The sequence below is a fragment of the Lygodium microphyllum genome, chromosome 9 (genome assembly GCF_053477565.2).
Source record: "Lygodium microphyllum isolate KBCC chromosome 9, Lygodium_microphyllum_v1.1.10, whole genome shotgun sequence".
Lineage (NCBI taxonomy): Eukaryota > Viridiplantae > Streptophyta > Polypodiopsida > Schizaeales > Lygodiaceae > Lygodium > Lygodium microphyllum.
The window spans coordinates 18,802,446-18,823,442 of NC_141143.1; the positions used below are offsets into that span (position 1 = coordinate 18,802,446).

The window sequence follows — 20,997 nt, forward strand, 5'->3', positions numbered from 1 at the left end:
CATGTACTTGCATAAATTGACTCACAAGTCTAACAACATAGTTCAAGTCTCATGTAAGGGATGGGCAATATGATAAGAAATAGTGGAAAATAAGGTGATAATACTTGTCACATGGATAGGTATAAAAGTGTGTTAGAGAGTTATCATTTTTCATCATTGAATATTATTAAAAGTCACTTTTCTTCTTAATCTCTCTCCTCTAGCTTTCATGGATGCCTTATCCTTCATGTTTCTATGTTTTTACTACTTAGGTTAGCAACTTGGTGGCCATTCTCCTTTACAAAATCCTCATAGGTAACCTTTTACTATTTTTTCTCCTATAAGTGATGCTTATGCTCTCTTTTCTTAAGTTATACTTTTTCTTTTTCTTGAGAGAGCTTGATTTGGACTGTCATCAATTGGTGGTTCATATGAACAATCTTGTCCATTTCTACCCATTTTTCTTTTAGTGAAATCTTGCTTTCCCGAACCTTTGTGGCTTGCATTTGTAGGATAACCTCTTTTCCTTGCAATTGCTTTTGAAGCTCCTCCTTTAAGGTCACATCCTTTTGCTAAGCTTCTCCACCTGCTCCAGTAAGGAGTTCTCCTTCTCTTACAAATACTTTTTGAATTCCTCCCTTAATAGTACCTCTTTGTTAGTGAGCTCCTGTCAGAGTGCAGCGGTGCGGAAGCATAGGACTGAGAGAGAGAGAACGCAGAGAGAGAAGAGAGAGAGAGAGACAGTGGTTTACGGAAAAAAAAAAAGAGAGAGACAGTGGATGATGAAGATCTGCTGTATAAAGAATGCTGAATACAAAGATATGCAGGTATATACACGGGCGCAGTGCGCTGGACTGCGTGTCTCCACCTCAACGATGCAACCTGCTGTTCACCTCGAGGTCCGCTGCAGTCTGCACCGTCTGCTGTCTGAAATCTGCGAACAGAGACGGAATCTGTGCGTGTCACCGGTCTGTAATCTGCGAGCAGAGAAGTGTACCAGACTGCTGAAGAAGTCGGGTATAAATAGCCGTAAAACCGGGCAAAAGAGGGCGCCAGAAATGCCCAGTCGCAGCCGACTGCCTGCTGCGGGTCGGACTGCCACGTGGCAGTCCGACTGTGCAGTCCGACTGCACCAGGCCACCTACTCTGCTGCCCTGATCTGATCTCTAACAGCTCCTCTGTCTTCTCTTGCAAGGTGTTTTGCTTCTCTTGTAGTTGCTTTTGGAATTCTAACTTCTATTTCTTTGTCTCTGGATAATGGAAGTCTTGTAGTTTATTTGAGTCTTCTCTAGTTTTCCTTGGGATTTGTGTTTCTCTTTAAGTGCTACTTCCTTGCTCCCCTTGAGCTCTCACGCATTTTTTTCGAGGTTTTTATTTTTACCACTATGCCTTGTTGCTTGGGATGGTTTTGGGTTCTCCTTATTTTTCCCACTATGCCTTGTTGTTTGGGATGGTTTTGTATTCTCTTAGTTTGCTCTTGTCATTCCTGATGTGTTGCAGTGATGATCTCTACTGTAGGTCGGCCTTGGCTAGCTCCACTTAAGGGCTTTTTCTAGCAAAATTATATCTTCTTCATCCTCATCATCTTTCATTCATCTTTTTCGCTACCTTGATTGCCCCCTCATTCTTTTTCTTGTTGTTTCTTTTCTGACTCTTGTAGGCTCAGTGGTAGGAGAGAGACAATGTTAGGTCCTACGAAGATGCCCATATGAGTGGTTCTGAGGTGGGAAAGTGTATTTCCATAATTAATTATAGTAGTCTTAGCTTCCATGCAATTTAGCTTGTTGGTTTTCTCCCTTGAGAAGACCTTTTGGGCCTTAGCCAAGGATTCTGCGATGCATTTGATCCATAATGTATTCAAATCTTGCTTTGTTCAGTTTCCTATCAAGATGTCCTCCATAGGCAACTTGAGTTTCTGGTCTAGCCAATTGAGGGCTTGTTTTGTAAGTGAAAAGATGATGGAACGCTTCTGTGATGGCCTTTAGCTCTTAGGAAGTAGCACTTCCTTTTCGCCAAGAATGTTGGGGGTAAAGGTTGCTTTACCTATGCCACCTTGTACTTACTTCACATACCATGATCACACACCTGTACACTACAAGTGGTAGGCATTGATCCTCATTGTTCCTTTATTCTTTATTCTTTCACTCGTCGTTCCGTTATTCTTTATTATTTCAATCAATATTGAATAAAGGAAGGCCAGCCACACATTGTGACTATTGGAGTTCCAACATATGGTGCGTCTCTCTCTTGCTCTCTTACTCCATCCATCATAGCTCTTGCTTGGCTCTTGCTTCCGCTTATTTACTTCCACTCATGCTCTACCTCTCAATTGGTATTAGATCTTGGACGTGAGGAGCTTCAGTTATCATTTGCTTCATACCATGAAGAAGCTTCAACTCAAGATCTCATGGTAGCCATTGTTTCTTCCTCCTTAGGTATGCATTGAGACTTCCCTTCTACTAGCATTTTCTAGTTTGCTCCCAACTTATCGAGAAGCTTCCCAAGGCCTATTGAGAAGCTTTCATGCTTACTCACTTACAAGTACTAAAGCTTCATTGATCACTTATGCTCTTGGATAAATTTGTGATGTGCTTGGGTTTCTTGGATGCTTTGATGTATATGCCTAGGCTTTTCTTTCTCACTTTGCATTCTAGATTCACTTTGAGTGGGAGATGCTTGTACTTACTTAGCAGAGCCTAGTTCTTTAAGACAATGGGACTCTTGCTTCATGTATATGCTGTGCTATGTGCTATTGGCTATAATTACTCCCACTTGTGACTGATTTGATTATGTATACTTTGGACATTAGCACTTCTCTCTTTCAATAATGTATATGCTTATGGGATGTATGGTTTACTAATACTTTGAGTTCGTGATAGTCTTGGTACCTATGGTCTATACTTATTACCTGTTGCATTCTTTGTATCCTGGTTTCTATTCAAATATCCCTAGTAGTGAAAGCTTTCTTTCTTGGCTATTTGTCCACAATTAGATTGACATTTATTATTGTCTTTATTTTAGCATTGCTAGAATTACAATTTTCAGCATTGTCTTGCAGAGCAGATATTGTACTTTGACAATCTTTTGCTTGCAATTGGTGAATAGCTCTATATTTTGATATTTCTTCCTATTTTGCCCTTGTTTTGGTTGAGTTTTGGGGGTTGATGTGCACTCATTTACAACCCATTCTCTTGGATTTTGCATTGGTATACTATCATTATGGCTAGCTCTTTGAATGATAGTGCTATTTTCAATATTGAAAGGCTTGATGGAACAAATTTCACCTATTGGAAGTTCCAAATATGGTAGATATTAGTTCAAAAGAAGATGGCTAGGCCATTGGAAAACAAGAGTGTAAAGCTTAAGGCATAGATTAGGATGAGTGGGATGAGTTGGATGCCTTTAGAAAAATTGAAGGCATATCCAGATGTGGACTTTTTTCTAATTGCATGTCTTGCATATACTCAGAGTCAGTGTAACCCACAATTGTAGTATCCTAGCCACCATAGAAAATACACATATCTATATGCATAAGGGATCTTGGCCATCTCAACCTAAGCTTAACATCTTGCATATGGAATTGTTCAAGCACCTTCTGTGTGTACACCTACTATGACAAGTAAAGAAGTGCCTTAGAGTGATTATGTGTGATGCATATACCAAAAATATGTGAGGTATGCTACATATCCTTCATCTCAAAGCTCTTTTCGAATTGAGTCTTAAGCATCTAGCTCATCATGAGCTCTCCCAACAATCAATATATCATCATGTCTTTCATACAAAGACGAAGCACATACAAGTGAAGTACCACTTCATTAGAGATGTACTTGACAGCAAGAACATTGAGCTTGTCAAAATGCATACAGATGATAATCCTGCAGACCTCGCGAAGGATCTTCCAGCAGAGCGGTTTGCTCATTGCCGACAGATAATGGGAGTTGGATAGATATATGTATTTCAGCTTTGTACATACCTAGACTTAGCTGATTCTTTTCTCCTCTTAAGGCACATCGCCTTTAGGTGGAAGATTGTTGGGAATAAAGGCCTCATGCCTTTAAATGTGCTCAGGTGTAAACACACCCTTAGCACTTGTACTTACACATATATATCTATCTAAAAACCTAAAGGTACACACTCGTCATTGTACCTACAAATGTGCACACTCTCTACTCTGCTCTCTCTCACTCTCTTTGTCTCTCTGTGCACAACGAACACCTGCCGTCTTGATCTTCGTGCCTCTCCCGTCACTACAACAAGATCACCATGGGCCACCGTGCAGTTGCCAACCCTCAAGAAGCCCCTCAATCCCTGCATCATGGAGTGTATCACAAGCCCAATGAGGAGGCAGCCAATACTCCCCTCACCGCTCTACTCTATCGAAGTCTTTGGAACATCCACCGATGGGGAAGCCAGTGGAGAAACAATCTCCTTAACTGTAGATGGAGCCTCAAGAGGCATAAACTCCACTAGAACTCGCTCACATGCCCAACTATAACCTGGATCTCCAAGAATAGGGCACCCCTTACCCCCCCTAAAAGCTAGAAAGCCCACAAACCACACATCTCAACTCATATAGACATCCTCTGAAACGGAATCATATATCTAATAACCCTACAATTGAGAGTTGTAGCCAACAAACACTTATTTCTTGAAAATCAACTCGAACTTATCCCTTTATTTCTTTGGAATGTGAATATAGACATCACATCCAAAAAACGTAAAATAGCAAGCATCTTGCTTTAGTCCAAAATACGCCTCAAAAGGAATCATACTTGTAACGACAGATGTAGGTGACCAATTTAGAATACCAACTACAGTTGCCACTACTTTGGCCCAAAGACAAAAAGGTGTTTGTCAATGCTTCATCACAGTTCGAGCCATCTCGATCACACTCCTATTCTTCCGCTCCAAAATGCCATTCCCTTGAGAAGTATTCATGTTAGCATACTCCTTATGAATCCCTCGATCTGCGCCAAACCAAGACAATTCATTGGAGACAAACTCCTTACCTTTGTCGACTATCACTGTCTTCAACTTCTTGCCTGAACAATTTTCCTCAAAGATGAGCCACTCCTTAAAATATGAGAAAGTTTCGGATTTTAGTGCCAAAAAATGTGCCAATGTTATGATAATATGATTATCCACAAACAACATAAAGTAAAGACTCTCCTTGAGCGACTATATCCTCATCGGTCCACCCAAATTTGTAGAGACAAGCTCCAAGGGCTCCTTTGCCCTTCTCGATGCCTGCTGGGAATCGCAATCTCTATGTTGTTTACCACAGGTGCAAGACACACACGTTGGATGGCTTATCCCAACATCTAGTAATCCACGCACATCAACAAGCTGCCTTCCTAAGGTACTTGTAGTTGAGGTGGTTGTACCATAGTTACTAGGAACGGGGAACGGGAACGGGGGGAGAGAGAGAGAGAAAGAGAAAGAGAGAGAGAGAGAGAGAGAGAGAGAGCTTATAGATTAAGTTAGTTAGAAGATTGCAAATTGGTTTATCTAGTAGCATGGTGGAAGTGAGAAGGGTGGCATGATATGCTAGGTACAATATGGGACAACTAGATTATGGGTAGTAGTATGGTAGGCATTGAAAAGATCATGTTCGACGTGCCAATTTAGTGACCTAATGGATCACGCTTTTCAAGGGGGGACCAACAACACAATTAGTAGCAACATGATTAGTAATCATATGTCACACACACCCACACATGCACATATGTTTGTATATGTGTGTGTGTGTGTGTATCTATCTCGTGTGTGTGTGTCTCACCCACTCACTCACTCAGGCGGCCAGGAGAGGCAGGAGCAGGTAGGGCCCAAGCGAGGCAAGTGGGAGCAGGCGGAAGCAGGCGGGCGAGGCAGGCGGAGCAGGTGACAGAGGCAGGAGCGGGCGGGTTCCAGGGAACGGCCGTTCCAAACAGGAAATGGCTGCTGGAACGGCGCAGAACGGAGTGGAAGGGGGCTAGGAACGGGCAGGAACGTTCCATGGGTGTTTCGCTAGTAGACACATCCCGGAACACATTAATCCGTTCCTAAGGCCCGGAACAAGCGTTCCCTATTTCTATGGGTTGTACCAAGCATGCTATAGATGGATTGAGGCTAAGAAGTACAAAGAAGAGTAGTAAGGGCTGAAAAACTCCAAATCTTGTAAACACCATTCTTTTCATGCCCTTGGAAAAGCATCTATCTAGTCTTTTCATCAAGAACTTGAAAGGAGTCCCTATCAAACTCAATTGTGAGACCAAATCCACAAATCTTGCTCACCAAAAGAAGATGATAGCCCAAGTCTGAAACATAAAGAACAGCTGAAGTTTGAGCATCATCGTGCCCATCTGGAATAAGTTGCATATCACCCTCCCCCTATATGGGAACTTAAGAACTATCACCAATCACAATGTCTATACATCGGATGCATATGGGCAATGCCATCTAGAGGATTCGTGGTGGGAAGTACCACTATTCACAATCTACTCACGAGTCTGTGGGGCCATTAATGTTGCACCAAACGAATCCTGTGAAGAAGGCTTCAACATGATATGCTGGAAATTTCAATGATTATAAACTTCATTGTAATCCCTGTGAGTTTCCTTAAGGTAGACAACTCTAACTTGAGACACATTGACATCTATATCTTCAAGGTACTGTAGAGTAGTCCACATTACCAAGAAGATTCATTAGTGTATCTTCCCGCTTGGATTTAGGTCTAGGAATATCTATATTCATCGGTGTCGCATGTAAACCAATAGAATAATCGTTGAGGAAGTCCTATACTTGAAGGATACAGTTTGCACCTTCCATTTGGCCTTGACCAATAGGACTAAGCGATTCTGTTGAATGGTTTACGTGTGTAGTGTCAGTCAAGTGAGGGCACTTTCTTTACTTCATCCCTAAGGATATTGATGAGGACAACAATTAGTGACAAAGGGGACAATGTTGCATCCTTGGACATCATGGATGGATGCCCATAACATTGGCCACTAAGGATCACCAAGTGTAAACACGTACTAAGGGTCTAGTAGTGTGAGTTCACTAAGGGTACCTTCGGGTTTTAGGCGGCTAGGTTCTACAAAAGGAACCCAAGGCTCATTTGTGCACATTATGGTGCAAAGCACTATTGGACTCAAAGGTCCTAGGCAGCTCTACTTGCATGCTGTATTGTTGTGGGCTAGTGGTATGGGATGGTAGTGCTTGTGGTACAAGCATAGACCATTTCCTACTAGTTCTCAGGCTTGCATGAGCCCGTATTGGCACTATGGCTGGGAGGTGAGCACGATGTTTGTTTCCTTATGCTTGTTTATGTTCTTGTATGGCTTGTATTATGCTATGTACAAGATGGATCCTAGAAAGTCATGAAAGCTACAAATAGGATGATAGAGGAGCAATAGGAGTTAGTATATGATGAGCATCCATATAGAGAGGATCGTAATCGATGTGCTGTGAGGTCAAACTCCTATAGCTCTCCTAGACATGCAACAACTTATGTATTAGATCCTAAGTCTCAAGGTACACCTAAAGAAAATGACAAAGAGGTCAAACTCCTATAGCTCTCCTAGACATGCAACAACTTATGTATTAGATCCTAAGTCTCAAGGTACACCTAAAGAAAATGACAAAGTCTTATTGTGGATCATGTAGTGTGCAATCAAGGAACTAGGTGCAAAATTAGAGAACTTGCTGCATACAGATCCTTTCATTGCACATATAGTCACATTGATACAGATGAGAATTGTTTCAAGATTGCAGTTGCCTTGTCATGGGAGGACATTAGCTGCATGGACCTACATTGTAGCTTGGCTGCCACAGTGCATAGCAGCTACTTTGTCATGGGAGGACATTAATTGCAATGGGCCCACCTTGCAGCTTGGCTGCCACAGCCTGTAGCAACCTTAATTTGACACATACCGTCTGAAAGATTATCTTTATTCAGTACAACCTCCAACAACACAAGCTAATAGTCAGAAACACGCATGCCAAACCAAGTACTCACAGCAACTCAAAACATTAACTCTATATAATTGCAGTCATAAATAACTACAAAGACCTGAACGAAACTCGTAAGAAGAGTTAGCTGCTCACAAGAAGAATTCGCTGCCATTAATCGTTCCCAGTCAAGAAGATGAGGTGTTTCACGAACAACTGCAGGCCTTGCAGCATTTTCAGGAGTTAAATGATAGTGGTCACCTTCCTGAACTCCGTCATTCACAGTCAGTTGTTCAGAAGTTGCACTCTCCGATCCCAATTCTTTTCCATCATATAGAATTTCTTCTGCATTTTTCCTTCGTGAATCCATGCCTGAAACATGCACAGTTCGCTGCCTCAACTCAGCTTTAGGCAACAGATTAGTGGAATATTGATCATCTTTGTCCCTCTTCTCTGGATTTGAACCTGAAAAATGAGCAGAATAAATGCTTTGAAAACCATGTAAAATTTTAGTTTGCAGCATCTGTCACTTTTTTAGAGGTTACATGGGCAATCCCTCATATACAGACACACCCCCATGCACACACATGAACCTGTAAAAACTGTGGAACAAACACTTCGAGAAATGCACATAATTTTTATTTTTGAAGAATCTCTGCCACTTTTTTAGAGCTTACATGGGCTATCCCTTATATGCAGACACCCCCCATGCATGCACACATGCAGTAAAGAAAAAGGAGAGCAATGATAGCTACCTGGAACTGATATGACATCTCCTACAACGGTACAGATGTCAGAAGGATAACCATTTGAGGCAAGGCAACTAGATGGTATAGCAATAGAACCACACAGAGGAAGCACTACATCTGTGACTTTATTGTGAATTGCTTTATTGAGGGAAGGCTCATCTAAGCCCACCCTAAAACCATTCTCAGCTTGATCCCTATCTACACGGGATGAAATATCAGATTGATTATCAGCTAAATCAGTTGAAGCCAAGAAACTCTCTTCAGAAGGATCACTTGCATGAGAAGCTCTAGCTCCATCCATTCGCCAATCACAATCCAAATATGAGGGCTTTGACAGGTTATCTCCATCAATCTTACTGTCAGAAAGATTTGACAATGATCCTGTAGCAAAGTTATCGTTGTGACATGTAGCTGAAGACATGATATCACGCTGTTGCAGACTTGAAAAAGTATCACCACCGAAATCATTATGGTCCGATTCTAAACTTGTTCCTCCTGGAGTAGATGCAGGAGAGCACTGAGGAGAAGAACTGTCATTTAATAGACCATTATCCAGTCCAACTTGTAAGGAGTCCACAGATGAAAGGGATAGATTGCTCTTCCTATTTTTAATCCGACGTCGCCTGCGATGGTGTGCACTTCCAATTTGGCTTTTGTTAGCTGCAATAAGCTCTCCATCCCCTGGACTGTCTCGTGGCAAAATGTGAAAGGACAAGGTTTTTCTACCAAGTCCCTTCTCCATGGATGTAGTAAACCGCTGACTGCCGAATATTCAGTCAATCAAAACGCTGCAGATTAACATCATCCAATAATCATCTCTCGTTCTAACACAGATGAAGAAACAGAGTGGGATAAAAAGCAAACGCAACATGCCTTCCTGGTTGACAAGCTAATGGAAAACTACACTTGATCTCATGTAAGCCATTTAACAGGATGTGCATCTTTCACAAAATCAAAGACCTAAATCAACGATACAAAATAACGATATGGATGATTCAAAGAAGAGAATGGTCTTGCTTCACCAATCACAAGCAAGAAAACAGATAAGGTTGTTGAGACATTGTGAGACCCTAACCCTGCGGGTACTCTAGCAGAGCTGATCAGCTTCAAGGAATCCAAACTCCGGATCTAATGCTTTGAAAAAGAAAAGAGGGAAGGAGCTTACTTCGTTTGCTATTGCTGAAGATGAGCTGATTTTGCGAACTTATAGAGAGACTTCCTCACTGCGCCATCAGGGAACGTTTGGTGCTTAAGCCAGCAGATCCTTTCCTGCACAAGACATGCACCGAAATGCAACGGCTTCAAGCGAGCTATTAGGTGCACCAGCAGGCGGGAGGCATATAAGACAGGAAGTGATGCCGCCTGGAAGGAGAGGATGGTCTGATCACTATGAAAGAAGAGGAGGTACGTGTCGGAGACCAACTCGACTCAAGTCGCAGTAAGACTTTTGTTTGATTGTTTCTTTGTTTGTTTGTAGTGAATGTTTATGATGAAATCCCCACAGCGTGGTCCGACATGGCATATCAACGAATTCAGAATTCTTTTTAGCACGCTTGATCTAGCATCACCATCCTTCATGCACTTGCTTAGGGAAGGTAATGCATAGGGTAAAGGGGCCAATAGATTGTTATCTAACAATCCTTCATTATAATTTATTTTCCTAAGTGAGTTGCATAAATGTTTTTTAATAGTTAAACTATTTATATTACATAGAGCTCAAAGAAAAAATATTGGGATATTTTAATATTATTATCAAGTAATCTTAGTTACAAACGAAAGGTTCATAAAAGAGGGGAAGGAGGGGCCAATAGAGTGACACTCGAGGATCCATTGCTTTAGGGTTTTACAAAATCTCAAATATAAAAAATTTTACATGGCTCAATTGTTTGACTTAAGTTAAGCTCATCTGTAATTTTAAAAAACTCATATTATATTGTTAAGTGACTAAAAAAGCCACATCTTTCTTGTAAAATTGTCACTCAATTGGGATTGGGTGTGTTTTCTTGTTGGAGGGCGCTACTTTATTGGCCCCTTTACCCTAGTACAAATTATCCAGTTCTAAATGTTCCCACAAGGATCTCTTTGTATGCAAATTATTGTTTTGGTTTTTGGGGAAGAGGCAGCAATGTTAAAGGTAAGAAGAGAAAAAGAGTTACATGGTTTTTTATTCATGGAAACCTTTCTAACCATACCTAGGAGTATCCTAAAGTTATACTTTAACCACAAAGGAGCAAAGCTAGACTCAAGGAGTTAGCATTTCTAAACTTCCTAAAAAGGAATAATTAGGGAGGATTATTTTTGAGTTTCCTCAAAAAACTAAATAAGGAGGGTTCTTGGTTTGTCAAATTTATCATGTGTATTTACAACTATAGTCTAAATAACAAAATGAGACATGGGCACTCTAATCGAGAGGATCCTCGAATCAAAGCATAGGTCTTAAGGTTTGTATGATATGATTTTTTAATGGTGACAAGAACACTAGCAAAAAATCTTCTTCTCACAACTATTGGAGAGCAAAAAGGGGTAGTTGAGCAACTACATTCTATCCTTCCTCTGTCTTGTCAAACTCTTCCAACATTACTATACTTCATTAACATCAACTACTAATCTGCACAAAAGGAAGCCATTCTTATCCATGCAATGAAGTAGTGACCCGACCCTAAAAAATAGCTTCATTTCTTCAAAGAAAATGAGCTCTTATGGAGTTTCAAATTCAATTGGGGACCATTAGACTCTCCAAGAAGTAGAGGTGGACCTAAGTACTGAAGGCACATCAACCCCCATTGATCTTAATATCTTTGGGAGATTTGTGTCTAACCAATAGGATGAATAAAGGTTATCAATGTTATCTTCCCAAGGACAAAGTTGTTTAACTCAAAAAGCAAAGCAATATGGGTTTAAGTATGTTGTTCTTGGAACTGTGGCATCTTTGGCATCCATACATGTACTACTACTAATTGGGCTTTTATCAAAAGGGAGCTATTAACCTAGAGAGCCTTCAAATCTTGGATGAATGGACCCACCAAACCTATTCCTATCACTACTCAAGTGTGGGATAGTCCTTCCAACCAAGGATGTGCATTTCAACTTGACCGTAGTGGATGGATCAATGGTCAAACCTATTGGCATTCTTAAGGATTGGCTAGATTGGAGGGATGCAATTCTCAATTAATTGTGTCATCTTGAAAGGAGTGGATAATGATCTCCTACTAGGATGACCATAGATGAGATGTAAGGCTCATACAAGGTTGGGAAAACCAAACTTGTGTTTTTCAAAAATCACACTAATGCAATGTGATGGTGATGGAGACTTGGAAGACTTCAAAAAGTTGACCTTGATGCTAAGGCAATACACAATGCAGAGTTGGAGGAATACATGCAAGCTGATGAGAGAATGAGCGTCAAAGAAGAGCTAGCAACAATGAATCAAACAAAGCCTAATCACTTACCTTTTGTGCCAGTCTATATGATACTTGGTTCCTCATAAAAGACTACTAAACAAGGCTTTACAAGATGCCAATGAATAAATTTGAGCTAATTGAAGCATTGCAATCTCTAAGGGGAAGACTTAGCACAACCCTCTAGTGAACCTAAAACCATTATGCAAGCTCTTAGAAGCTACAACATGGAGTCGAGAACTAAGATGTATGATCCAAACTTCATGTCTAAGAGGGAATGGTTGGAGTTTGGAGATCTTGAATGTCCTAAACTAAGAAAAAAATAGATTGGAGATACCTAATTTGGTCACCCCCTATACAAAGTGTAGGAGCACACAAAGCATGAGAAGAAGTGATGGGTTGTGGAGTCATAGGCTTAAGAGAGCAAGAGAGAAAGCAAGAGGACATGAAGTGTTTCTTATGGGTACTATGTTACCCTTGTTCTTTATTAGCTTCATTTATATATGAATATACAATGTATACATATAAAAGGGGTGTTTTCTTGGCCTTTGGACCTTGGCATTTACCTCAACAATCAACTTAAAGGCCAATGTGCCTTTTGGAAGAATAAATATTGGGGATACTATCCAATGCCCACTAGCACTCTTTAGCATGCAAAAAGCATAGAAAAACTCATTGTATAAGAATATCTATAGGGTTGTCATTTGTGTGAATCTTAACAAGATCAATCTACTTGTCCTCAAGTAGCTCCTTGAGGAATTGATACTTTATCTCGATATTCTTTATCTTTGCATGGAAGACAAGATTTGTGTCGATTGGATGCTGTGGTGACTATCACTATGCAAAATGGCACCTCTCTTGCAATAATGCCCAAATCTCCCACTAGACAAGTAAACCATATAACTTCCTTGCATGCCTCAATGGTAGAAACATATTTGGCCGCAATGGTTGAGAAAACCATACATAGCCGCAATCAAGAGACTAATTGCACTTATGGAGGGGGGGAAGGCTATACGTGTCCCATTGCTTCCATATTTAAAACTCGGGCAAGAGGACAACCCTAACTCACTTGAGTGAAAGAGAAAAGTGGCAAAGATATCCTATGCATCCATGATTGGTAGCTTGATGTGTAATATGATAGCTACACATCTAGACATTTCTTATGCAATGGGAGTAGTTAGTAGGTTTATATCAAACCCTGGCAAGAAGCATTGGAAAGCAGTGAAGAATATCATGAGATGCTTGAATGGCACAAGACTATGCGCATTTTCTTTGGAAGGAATGACACATCTATCATTGGTTATGTAGACATATATTTTTAGCAGACATGGACTCCAAGAAGTTTATGTCAAGTTTTCGTTTCACATTCACAATGTAAGCAAATGAGTTTCTTGCCTGGATAATTCTCTTTGTAAGTTAATAACTTTAGAAATGCATCAATTATATCACTCTTTTTGCAAGTAGGATAAACCCATACTTTTCATGTAGTTTCATCAATAAATGTGACAAAGTATGATACTCCTGCCAATGACATTGTAGGCATAGGGAAGATTCTTCTTATGTGCCAATTTTGTTTGCTTCCCATATATACAATGCTTGTATATCTCAAAGTCTTAAAAGTTAAAACAAGAAAGATAGTACAAAATAAGAAGAATTTTAATTCTTATCACAAACATGTGACCCGATTGCTAATGTTAGAGAGATATAGATGGTTGCTCAATCATAGCTACAATATGATCCTTTACACTAGACACATGCAAAAGAGTACAAAGTGCCAAAATTTGGCCCTTGTGCAATAAAAAGATACCCTTAATAAATCTTCCATGAGTGACTACCAAAGGCAACATGGCATCCATAGTCATCTAACTATCTAGTGCTAATCAAACTCTTTTTGAAATTTGGTATATGTCATACATTCTGAGCACAAAGGGAGAACCATTAGTAAGAGGCAATGTATATCTCCCTCCATGCATGGTCATTGCCCAAATAGACACATCCTTTTCTACCTACATCATAAAATACAAAGCACTCCCTATGTGGAGTAACATTAAAGAATGCTGAGAGTCATGGATCCAATCCTATTTCATACCATCATTAGTAGAGCAGTTGTAGTAGATTTCCAATTGCGAGAATGTTGTGAAAGAAATCCTGTTTGGAAGGACCTTCAAGTGGGCAACTAGATGTAACATTGATTTTGAAACACAATACATACAAAGCCTTCCTAATGTCAATATCATAATTGCTTTTAGTAAAGGAGACCTTTCTCATTTCAAAAGAAGGGCAAGAAAATTGCATCATAATTGACCGCAATCTCAAGTAAGAGGGGTAAGAAAGTGCTCTGCGAACTAGTCAAAGCCCAAATCAAGAAAAAGAAACCAATTAACCAAGTGTTTCTTGAAAAGATAAATATGAGTGCTAAGTGGGCACTTAAGAATACTAATCAAGATATAACAATCTCCAATTAATTAGGTGTTTCTTGAAAAGACAAATATGAGTGCTAAGTGGGCACTTAAGAATGCTAACCAATATATAATAGCCCCCAAGCCTATAAAAAGAAAACAACAAGTAGTCCCACCATGGAAATTGAGAAGTCTAATAGCTTTTATTTATATGTATTGACAAAGAGTTAGCTTGACACTATGATAGGTTCTCAAAGTGCAATTGCATTATCAAGGATATTATTGTTAAAATACACGAGATCTAGAGCATGGCAGATGCGGAAGCTATGGAGGTCTTTACTGTAAAGAAAGAGTACTATCATTGCATTAGAAAAAGAGTGCAAGTACAATGCTTTATAGGATTTGAGTGGTGGTACTTTCTCCTGCTCTGCATATGGGATTCTAGTCCTGAGCCCTCACTACTCCTCACAAAGGGACTAAAGTTGATGTGATTGCAAATATTTCAATACCCCTCCTCAATCACAACCAGAAGTACAAAGCGTATAGAGGCTTTAGTAAAAGCAACACCTGCAAAGTGTGGGCACACCATAAACATGGAAAAACACCAGAGGCAATCGCAGAAAAAGGCTAAGTGTGGGTACCACAAACATGATGGACATCTAGAGGCTATAGCAAGGGCCTCATAAAGTGTATAGAGGCTGTAGTACAAGGCTAACTGAGGAGTTTACAAGTTTATGTTTGAGGCATTAGGGCTAGGAAATACAAGACTAAAAAAGTCTATCTGAATAGAAGAACCAATGAGGTTTGTCCTTCTCCTGGTGGTCTTCTTCTTCTTCCTTTTCTCCATTTTCTTCTTCTTCATTGACTGCAACTAGATAGGCCTTTTGGGACCTCTTTCTGGCATGGCAGAACTTCTCGGTGTGTCCGGTCCTTTTGCAGAAGTCATAGAAGAGCCGATCCTTCCTGCCTTTGTACCTGTTGTTGCTAACATATAATGCATGTTCATCTCTAGAGGTGCTTGGTTCTTCTTAGTTTTTAGCTTCTTTTCCTCCTCTAACAGTGATGCCTAGATACCAACAAGTTCAGGATTTGGCATGTTGATTAAAGTTGTTGATACATTATTATATTCATGATGCAAACTCTTAAGTAGAACACCGATGCAAACATCTTCTTCCATTTTAATGTTGATTCCCGCAAGTTGGGTTAGAAGTCCTTCCATGTAATTTAGATGCATGGCAAGTGATGTGTTGGACTTCATTTCAAGCCTAAAAAACTCAATCAAGAGACCATACTTTGATGATTTAGATTATGCACCAAACAAAGTGTCAAGTCTCTTCCAAATATCCTTTGAGGTGTCACAAGCATCCACATGGTGGATATAGCTGTTGTCTAGCTCCAGTTTGATAATGTCTTGAGCCTTATCATCGTTCTTTTGCCAAGTGACAGCAAGATCCACATCACAAGGCTTCTTTTCTTTTCTAGTGGTAATGGCCCAAAGGCCCTTCTTCATCGTAATGAGTTTGATGTGGGTATGCCAGGTGTGAAACCTAACTCCTTTGAAGCGAGTAGTTGGAGAGTCTTTGCCCATGTTAGACTTATAGGAACAACAACAAATCATGTTCAGACTTATCAGATTTGAGCAGTAGAAGAGTTGGTTGAGATGTGTCAAAAGACACAAGTGCTAAGAGCACTAAATGCGTGTCAATGAACACTATGTTTCTTCCTTGAGTCTTCCAAATCTGCAAAATCCTTCAAGTTCTTTCAAATCTGAATCTTCTCCTTCTTGATTTGATGCTAGGACAGTAGATTGGAGTGGCAGTGGGTTGTTCTAGTGGCAGAAGAGAGAAAATTATGAGATTTTTGAGCTTCAGTGAAGTTTAGCTATGGCTTCCTAGATTAGGGTTTTGACCTAGCCTTAGTTTTTTGCTGATTGTGGGAGCTATAATTGATCATTTTCAAAACTTTTTATATCAAAGTGATATTTGAATGATGGGCTAACAATGCCCTATGGTGATTGTCAACATCGCAACTTGTAGCGACAGTAGTAGCACCACGAATGGCAGCAGGCGCATTCTGGACAGTGACCACGAATTTTGTCAATGCTGGGCTCTGGAGCGGCCAATGTCAAGGTGTTAGGTGATAGGAATCTTCTACCTGAGCAAAGGCACAACTCTCTAGAAGGAAGCTTCCAAAGATATGAGATCTATGATGAGATATAAAAGTTCCAAGTGCAGTAGGGCATGTGTGGCTATGGGGGCCACATAACAAAACATGAGAAAATTAACAATGCTGAGTGGTGGATTAGGCAATGTCAAGTTCTGAGATGATATAGAGAAGCATCAATAGCGGGGGAACAGTTCTCCAAAAGGAAGCTTGGAGGCAATGTCAAGTTCTGAGATGATACAAAGAAGCATCAATAGCGGGGGAACACTTCTCCAGCAGGAAGCTCGGTAAGATTTGGCTTGTGGAGTGAGATACAAGAGCTTCAATTTGACAGGGTGCTGCTGGCTATGGCAGCCATGAAGGCAAGCTTGAAGGTGGAGATGGAAAATGAGTTCATAGACTGAGACTGAGTTGAGTAGAGATGGACCAGAGGTGACGATCTATTAAAATGAGCTAAGCCATGCTCAGCTAAGCTCTGATACCATGTTAAAATACGTGGGATCTAGAGCATGGCAGATGCGGAAGCTATGGAGGTTGAAAGAGGAAAAGGAAACTCATGAGGACATTGACCCTTACAAGGACAAATTGTTACACAAGTGAATTAGGTTCCAAGATTGAGACTTGGACTCATAAACAGAATCTTGTGTATTGATAGTGACATGACACTTTACTGGAAAGAAAGAGTACTATCATTGCATTAGAAAAAGAGTGCAAGTACAATGCTTTATAGGATTTGAGTGGTGGTACTTTCTCCTACTGTGCATATGGGATTCTGGTCCTGAGCCCTCATGCTCCTCACAAAGGGACTAAAGTAGGTGTGATTGCAAATATTTTAACAATTATGCATAGAATTGATGGGTTGGTTACCTAGACAATCTAAATTGGCTCCTCATATGCTATAGTATCAAGGAGTCTAATTATCTAAACCATCTGACTAACTACTCTTGCATCAAAACCTAGACCTTAACAAAAGCTCCTTCTAAACCTAAGAGTCAAAAAGCCAAGTCTAACATCATAAACTAAGACAAGTCAAGAGTTAAATATGCCAAAACCAAAGAAACCAATGGCGATATCAAAGAAAGACATTAGAATCAACAACACAATAACTACTAATGCATTTGCAAGTCAATGTCTAAGGAAGTAATACTAATGAACAATCACAAACGAGGAATGGGACACAATTAGCCCTATGCCATTGCTCAATCCAACAAATTGGGTCCATAAGGAAAAATAACTAAACTATTAAAATATCAACAATACTAGTTTGAGACCCTTGTTGATTCTAAGACTTCTAAACTAATAGCTACTTCCAATTTGCATTCATATTCAAGTAAATAACCATTTTGAATTACTAACAACATTAACTCTATGTGTTGTGAGTCTCTACCATAGAGATCATTCCCTTTACCATTATGTGTTCCTTGAAGTGTAAGTGCAAGAGAAGTAAAGGTTGCATCTAGGTTCTTCCTATTTACTTCTTCTGATAGTAAAGCACTCTCGACATGGAAGCATTTAAAGCCATCTTCAAGAGGATTAAAACATTAAAATATGGAATTCATCTCAAGACTCAGGTAGTGTGACAAGCAAGGACAAAGACTTTATGTTATCCTCAAACTAAATGCCCTACGAGATAAGATGGCTAAAAATGAAGTGGAACTCATTCAAATGAGTGGACATAGGAGTTCCCTCTTGGGAAGTAGACCTTGGTGGTTGCCTTGCCAGAAGGGTAGCCTCATTTCTTTTTTGTTTAATCTTAGGAATCCACTTCTCTTGGGGTGTTTTTGATTTAGACAATTTGCTCACTTATTTAATAGTGGCTCTTTTGCACAGTGAGAGTAATTCCTTGAGCAAGGTTTTACCCCCTCACTAGAGATGTCATTAAGTTTAGTTGAAAACATCAATGGAATCTCTTGGTTTAAGTAAATAAGCACGCCCTTGCTAAAAGCCGCAATGATTATCACGTGAACAAGTCCATGCATATTTGTTATGTGTCATAACCTACACTAACTATGGCTTGTTACTTTCTTTTTCCATAAATCATAAGCACGACCTTCGATTGCAATAACATTGAAGCACACATGCTTAGACAAAGACAAGATAATGGTGGACTTGCATAGCTCGTTAATCTCTTACCAATCCTATCTATTCTAATCTTCTGGATTTATTCCCTTGGATTTTAATGGCCTCACTTGCTTCTTTTGTACTAATACTTGCCAAATCTGAGTCTTGCAATGTTGGAAGTTATTGGCATCTAGCTTCTCTATGTTAAAGATAGCATTGTCATTAGATGCATTTGAAATCCTTGCCATGTCTACCAACCAAAGAGAGTATGGGCTACTATGACAACAGTAAATCAATCCCAAAATTGCACCAAAATGCATACAACAAGATGAAGATTGAGGCAATACATTGCTATCCACAAGTAGGAAGTATTAGAGTGTGCAATACAAGCATCTACTCTCAAAGAAACTACTCAAAATTGAATTTTTACATGGTAATAAATGAATGTATGACAACTATTGGCAAGTGAGTAAAAAACAAAGCATACATTGCCAGGGATATTTGGATAGTAACCAAGATATACACTGCAACTAGTAGTGCAAAATAGAGCATAAAACCACTATGGTACCAAATGCTATTAGAGACCCAAAGATGTCAAATACATAGATGTAATATGAAGCAAGCAAGTACCATGTATGTAAGCCAACTATGCATAAGAGATCTCCAAAAGCAATAGAGATCCATCAATCTACAAGTAACTCATTGTATATGAATAGTGAAGATCAAGTACATAACCAAGAATGCATCAAAGCTAACCAACCCATTTGACAAGAGGAAGTGCCAAGTGTATAAAACCAAAGCTAAATCAACCCACAATCATCAATGTCTATAGCAAAGAACAATGTATGCATAAACCAATAAGCATGTAAGAGTCTCTCACTAACTCAAGAGTCCAAACTTTGCAATGAAAATAGCAAAGTGCTTCTATGAAAGAAAATTCAAAATGTCTTAGAGAAAACCAAAGCTTAATACATGTCTCATAACATCCAGATACCCAAAGACATGACGTAATACATCAAGGAGCATGTACTCACAATAATCCTTCAAGCGTGTAACCAATAAAGCTTCAAAGTAAGTAGTCATTGTAAATATTTATCCGACAAAGCTCAAATCCAAAGTTTAGAGCTCAACATAAGCATACTATAGGCATAAACCTCAATGTTAAGCATCAATACATACATATAACATTCCCAAAGTATATATAGACATTTGATACATGAGCTTTCAAAGTGAATGGCATTCAATACATAAGCTTTCACTGTGAATGCTTATTGCCCATAGGGTAAAATAGCATATAACACTTCAAATGCTGAGCTAAACAAGCTCTAATCATTCCAAGTGCCTTTCATGAGCATCAATGCATCATTTGAGAATGACAAACACTACAACATATAGACCCAATAGCGACGTTTAAAGCGACAGAATTATTCATGGAAAAAATTATCCCCGTCATCGCTATTCGCGTCGCTATTAGCGAAGCGATCGATTCGTCACTATTTGCGTCGCTATTAGCGTCGCTATTTGCATCGCTATTTGGGTTAGCGACGCAAATAGCGACGCAAATAGCGACGCTAGTAGCGACAGTTGCAGAGTAAATTTGCGATGCAAATAGCGACGGTTACAGAGGGGGATGCCCTGCCACCCTTCTAGCTATATGCACTAAATATTCTTGCATAATTCATTTGCCAATGTCAGCTACATCTAATGTCTAAAAATTGTGTATCAGATTATTTAAAAAAAACTGAATCCTTTGATTGCAAAAGCAAGATATAATTAATTCGAAAAGGTATTTCGCAAGGAGCTTTTTCATCACTTACTTAGGCCCGAGAAAAAAAAGAGATTGTGATTACAAAAGCTAGATATAATCAATTCAAAAAAGTATTAATCAAGGAGCTTTTTTATCACTTGTTAGGCCCAAGAAGAAGAGCTTCACTTCACGCTTTCATTATAGTCCCATTGAATAAGTCCCATTGATCTTCTGCTTACTCCAGCTTATTCCAACATTGTTCAAGTCTTTTTGGGGGAGCATTTGGACATCTGTAAGAGTTATACCATGGTGTTGGAGCCAGAAACCCTTATATAGGGAGTGGTAGTGTCTCTAAGCTCTACTTCTTCCTTTTTGTTTTTACCTACGTCTAAGTCATCTTCTATCTCTTCTTTCTTGTCTTCACCCTCAATCTCAATGGATGGAGGTGTTTTAAGATCAAAAGAATCAAGCTCATCCTCCCCCTTCTCAAACTCCATTTTTTGAGCTCAGATTAGTTACTGTACTCCAAGTAGATCCATGAAACAAACAAATTTCTCTTTACCAAGTGATTT

The 20,997-nt window shown here is 39.6% G+C and overlaps 1 protein-coding gene across 2 annotated transcripts in view; it reads right to left on the minus strand.

The window, feature by feature from the left end:
- POD1 (POLLEN DEFECTIVE IN GUIDANCE-like protein) overlaps positions 1-10,200 on the minus strand; it is a 143,400-nt gene extending 133,200 nt beyond the window's left edge. The window contains exons 1-3 of one of the 2 annotated variants that reach the window (XM_087684361.1): positions 9,823-10,200; positions 8,664-9,418; positions 8,065-8,373 (exon numbers count right to left, since the gene is read on the minus strand). In XM_087684361.1, the coding sequence (XP_087540487.1) occupies positions 8,065-8,373; positions 8,664-9,399 (1,045 nt within the window). In that variant the 5' untranslated portion in view covers positions 9,400-9,418; positions 9,823-10,200. Of the gene's footprint in view, positions 1-8,064; positions 8,374-8,663; positions 9,446-9,822 lie in introns of both variants that reach the window. The other variant, XM_087684360.1, reaches the window with a different exon arrangement.
- Between the last annotated feature and the right edge of the window lie 10,797 nt (positions 10,201-20,997).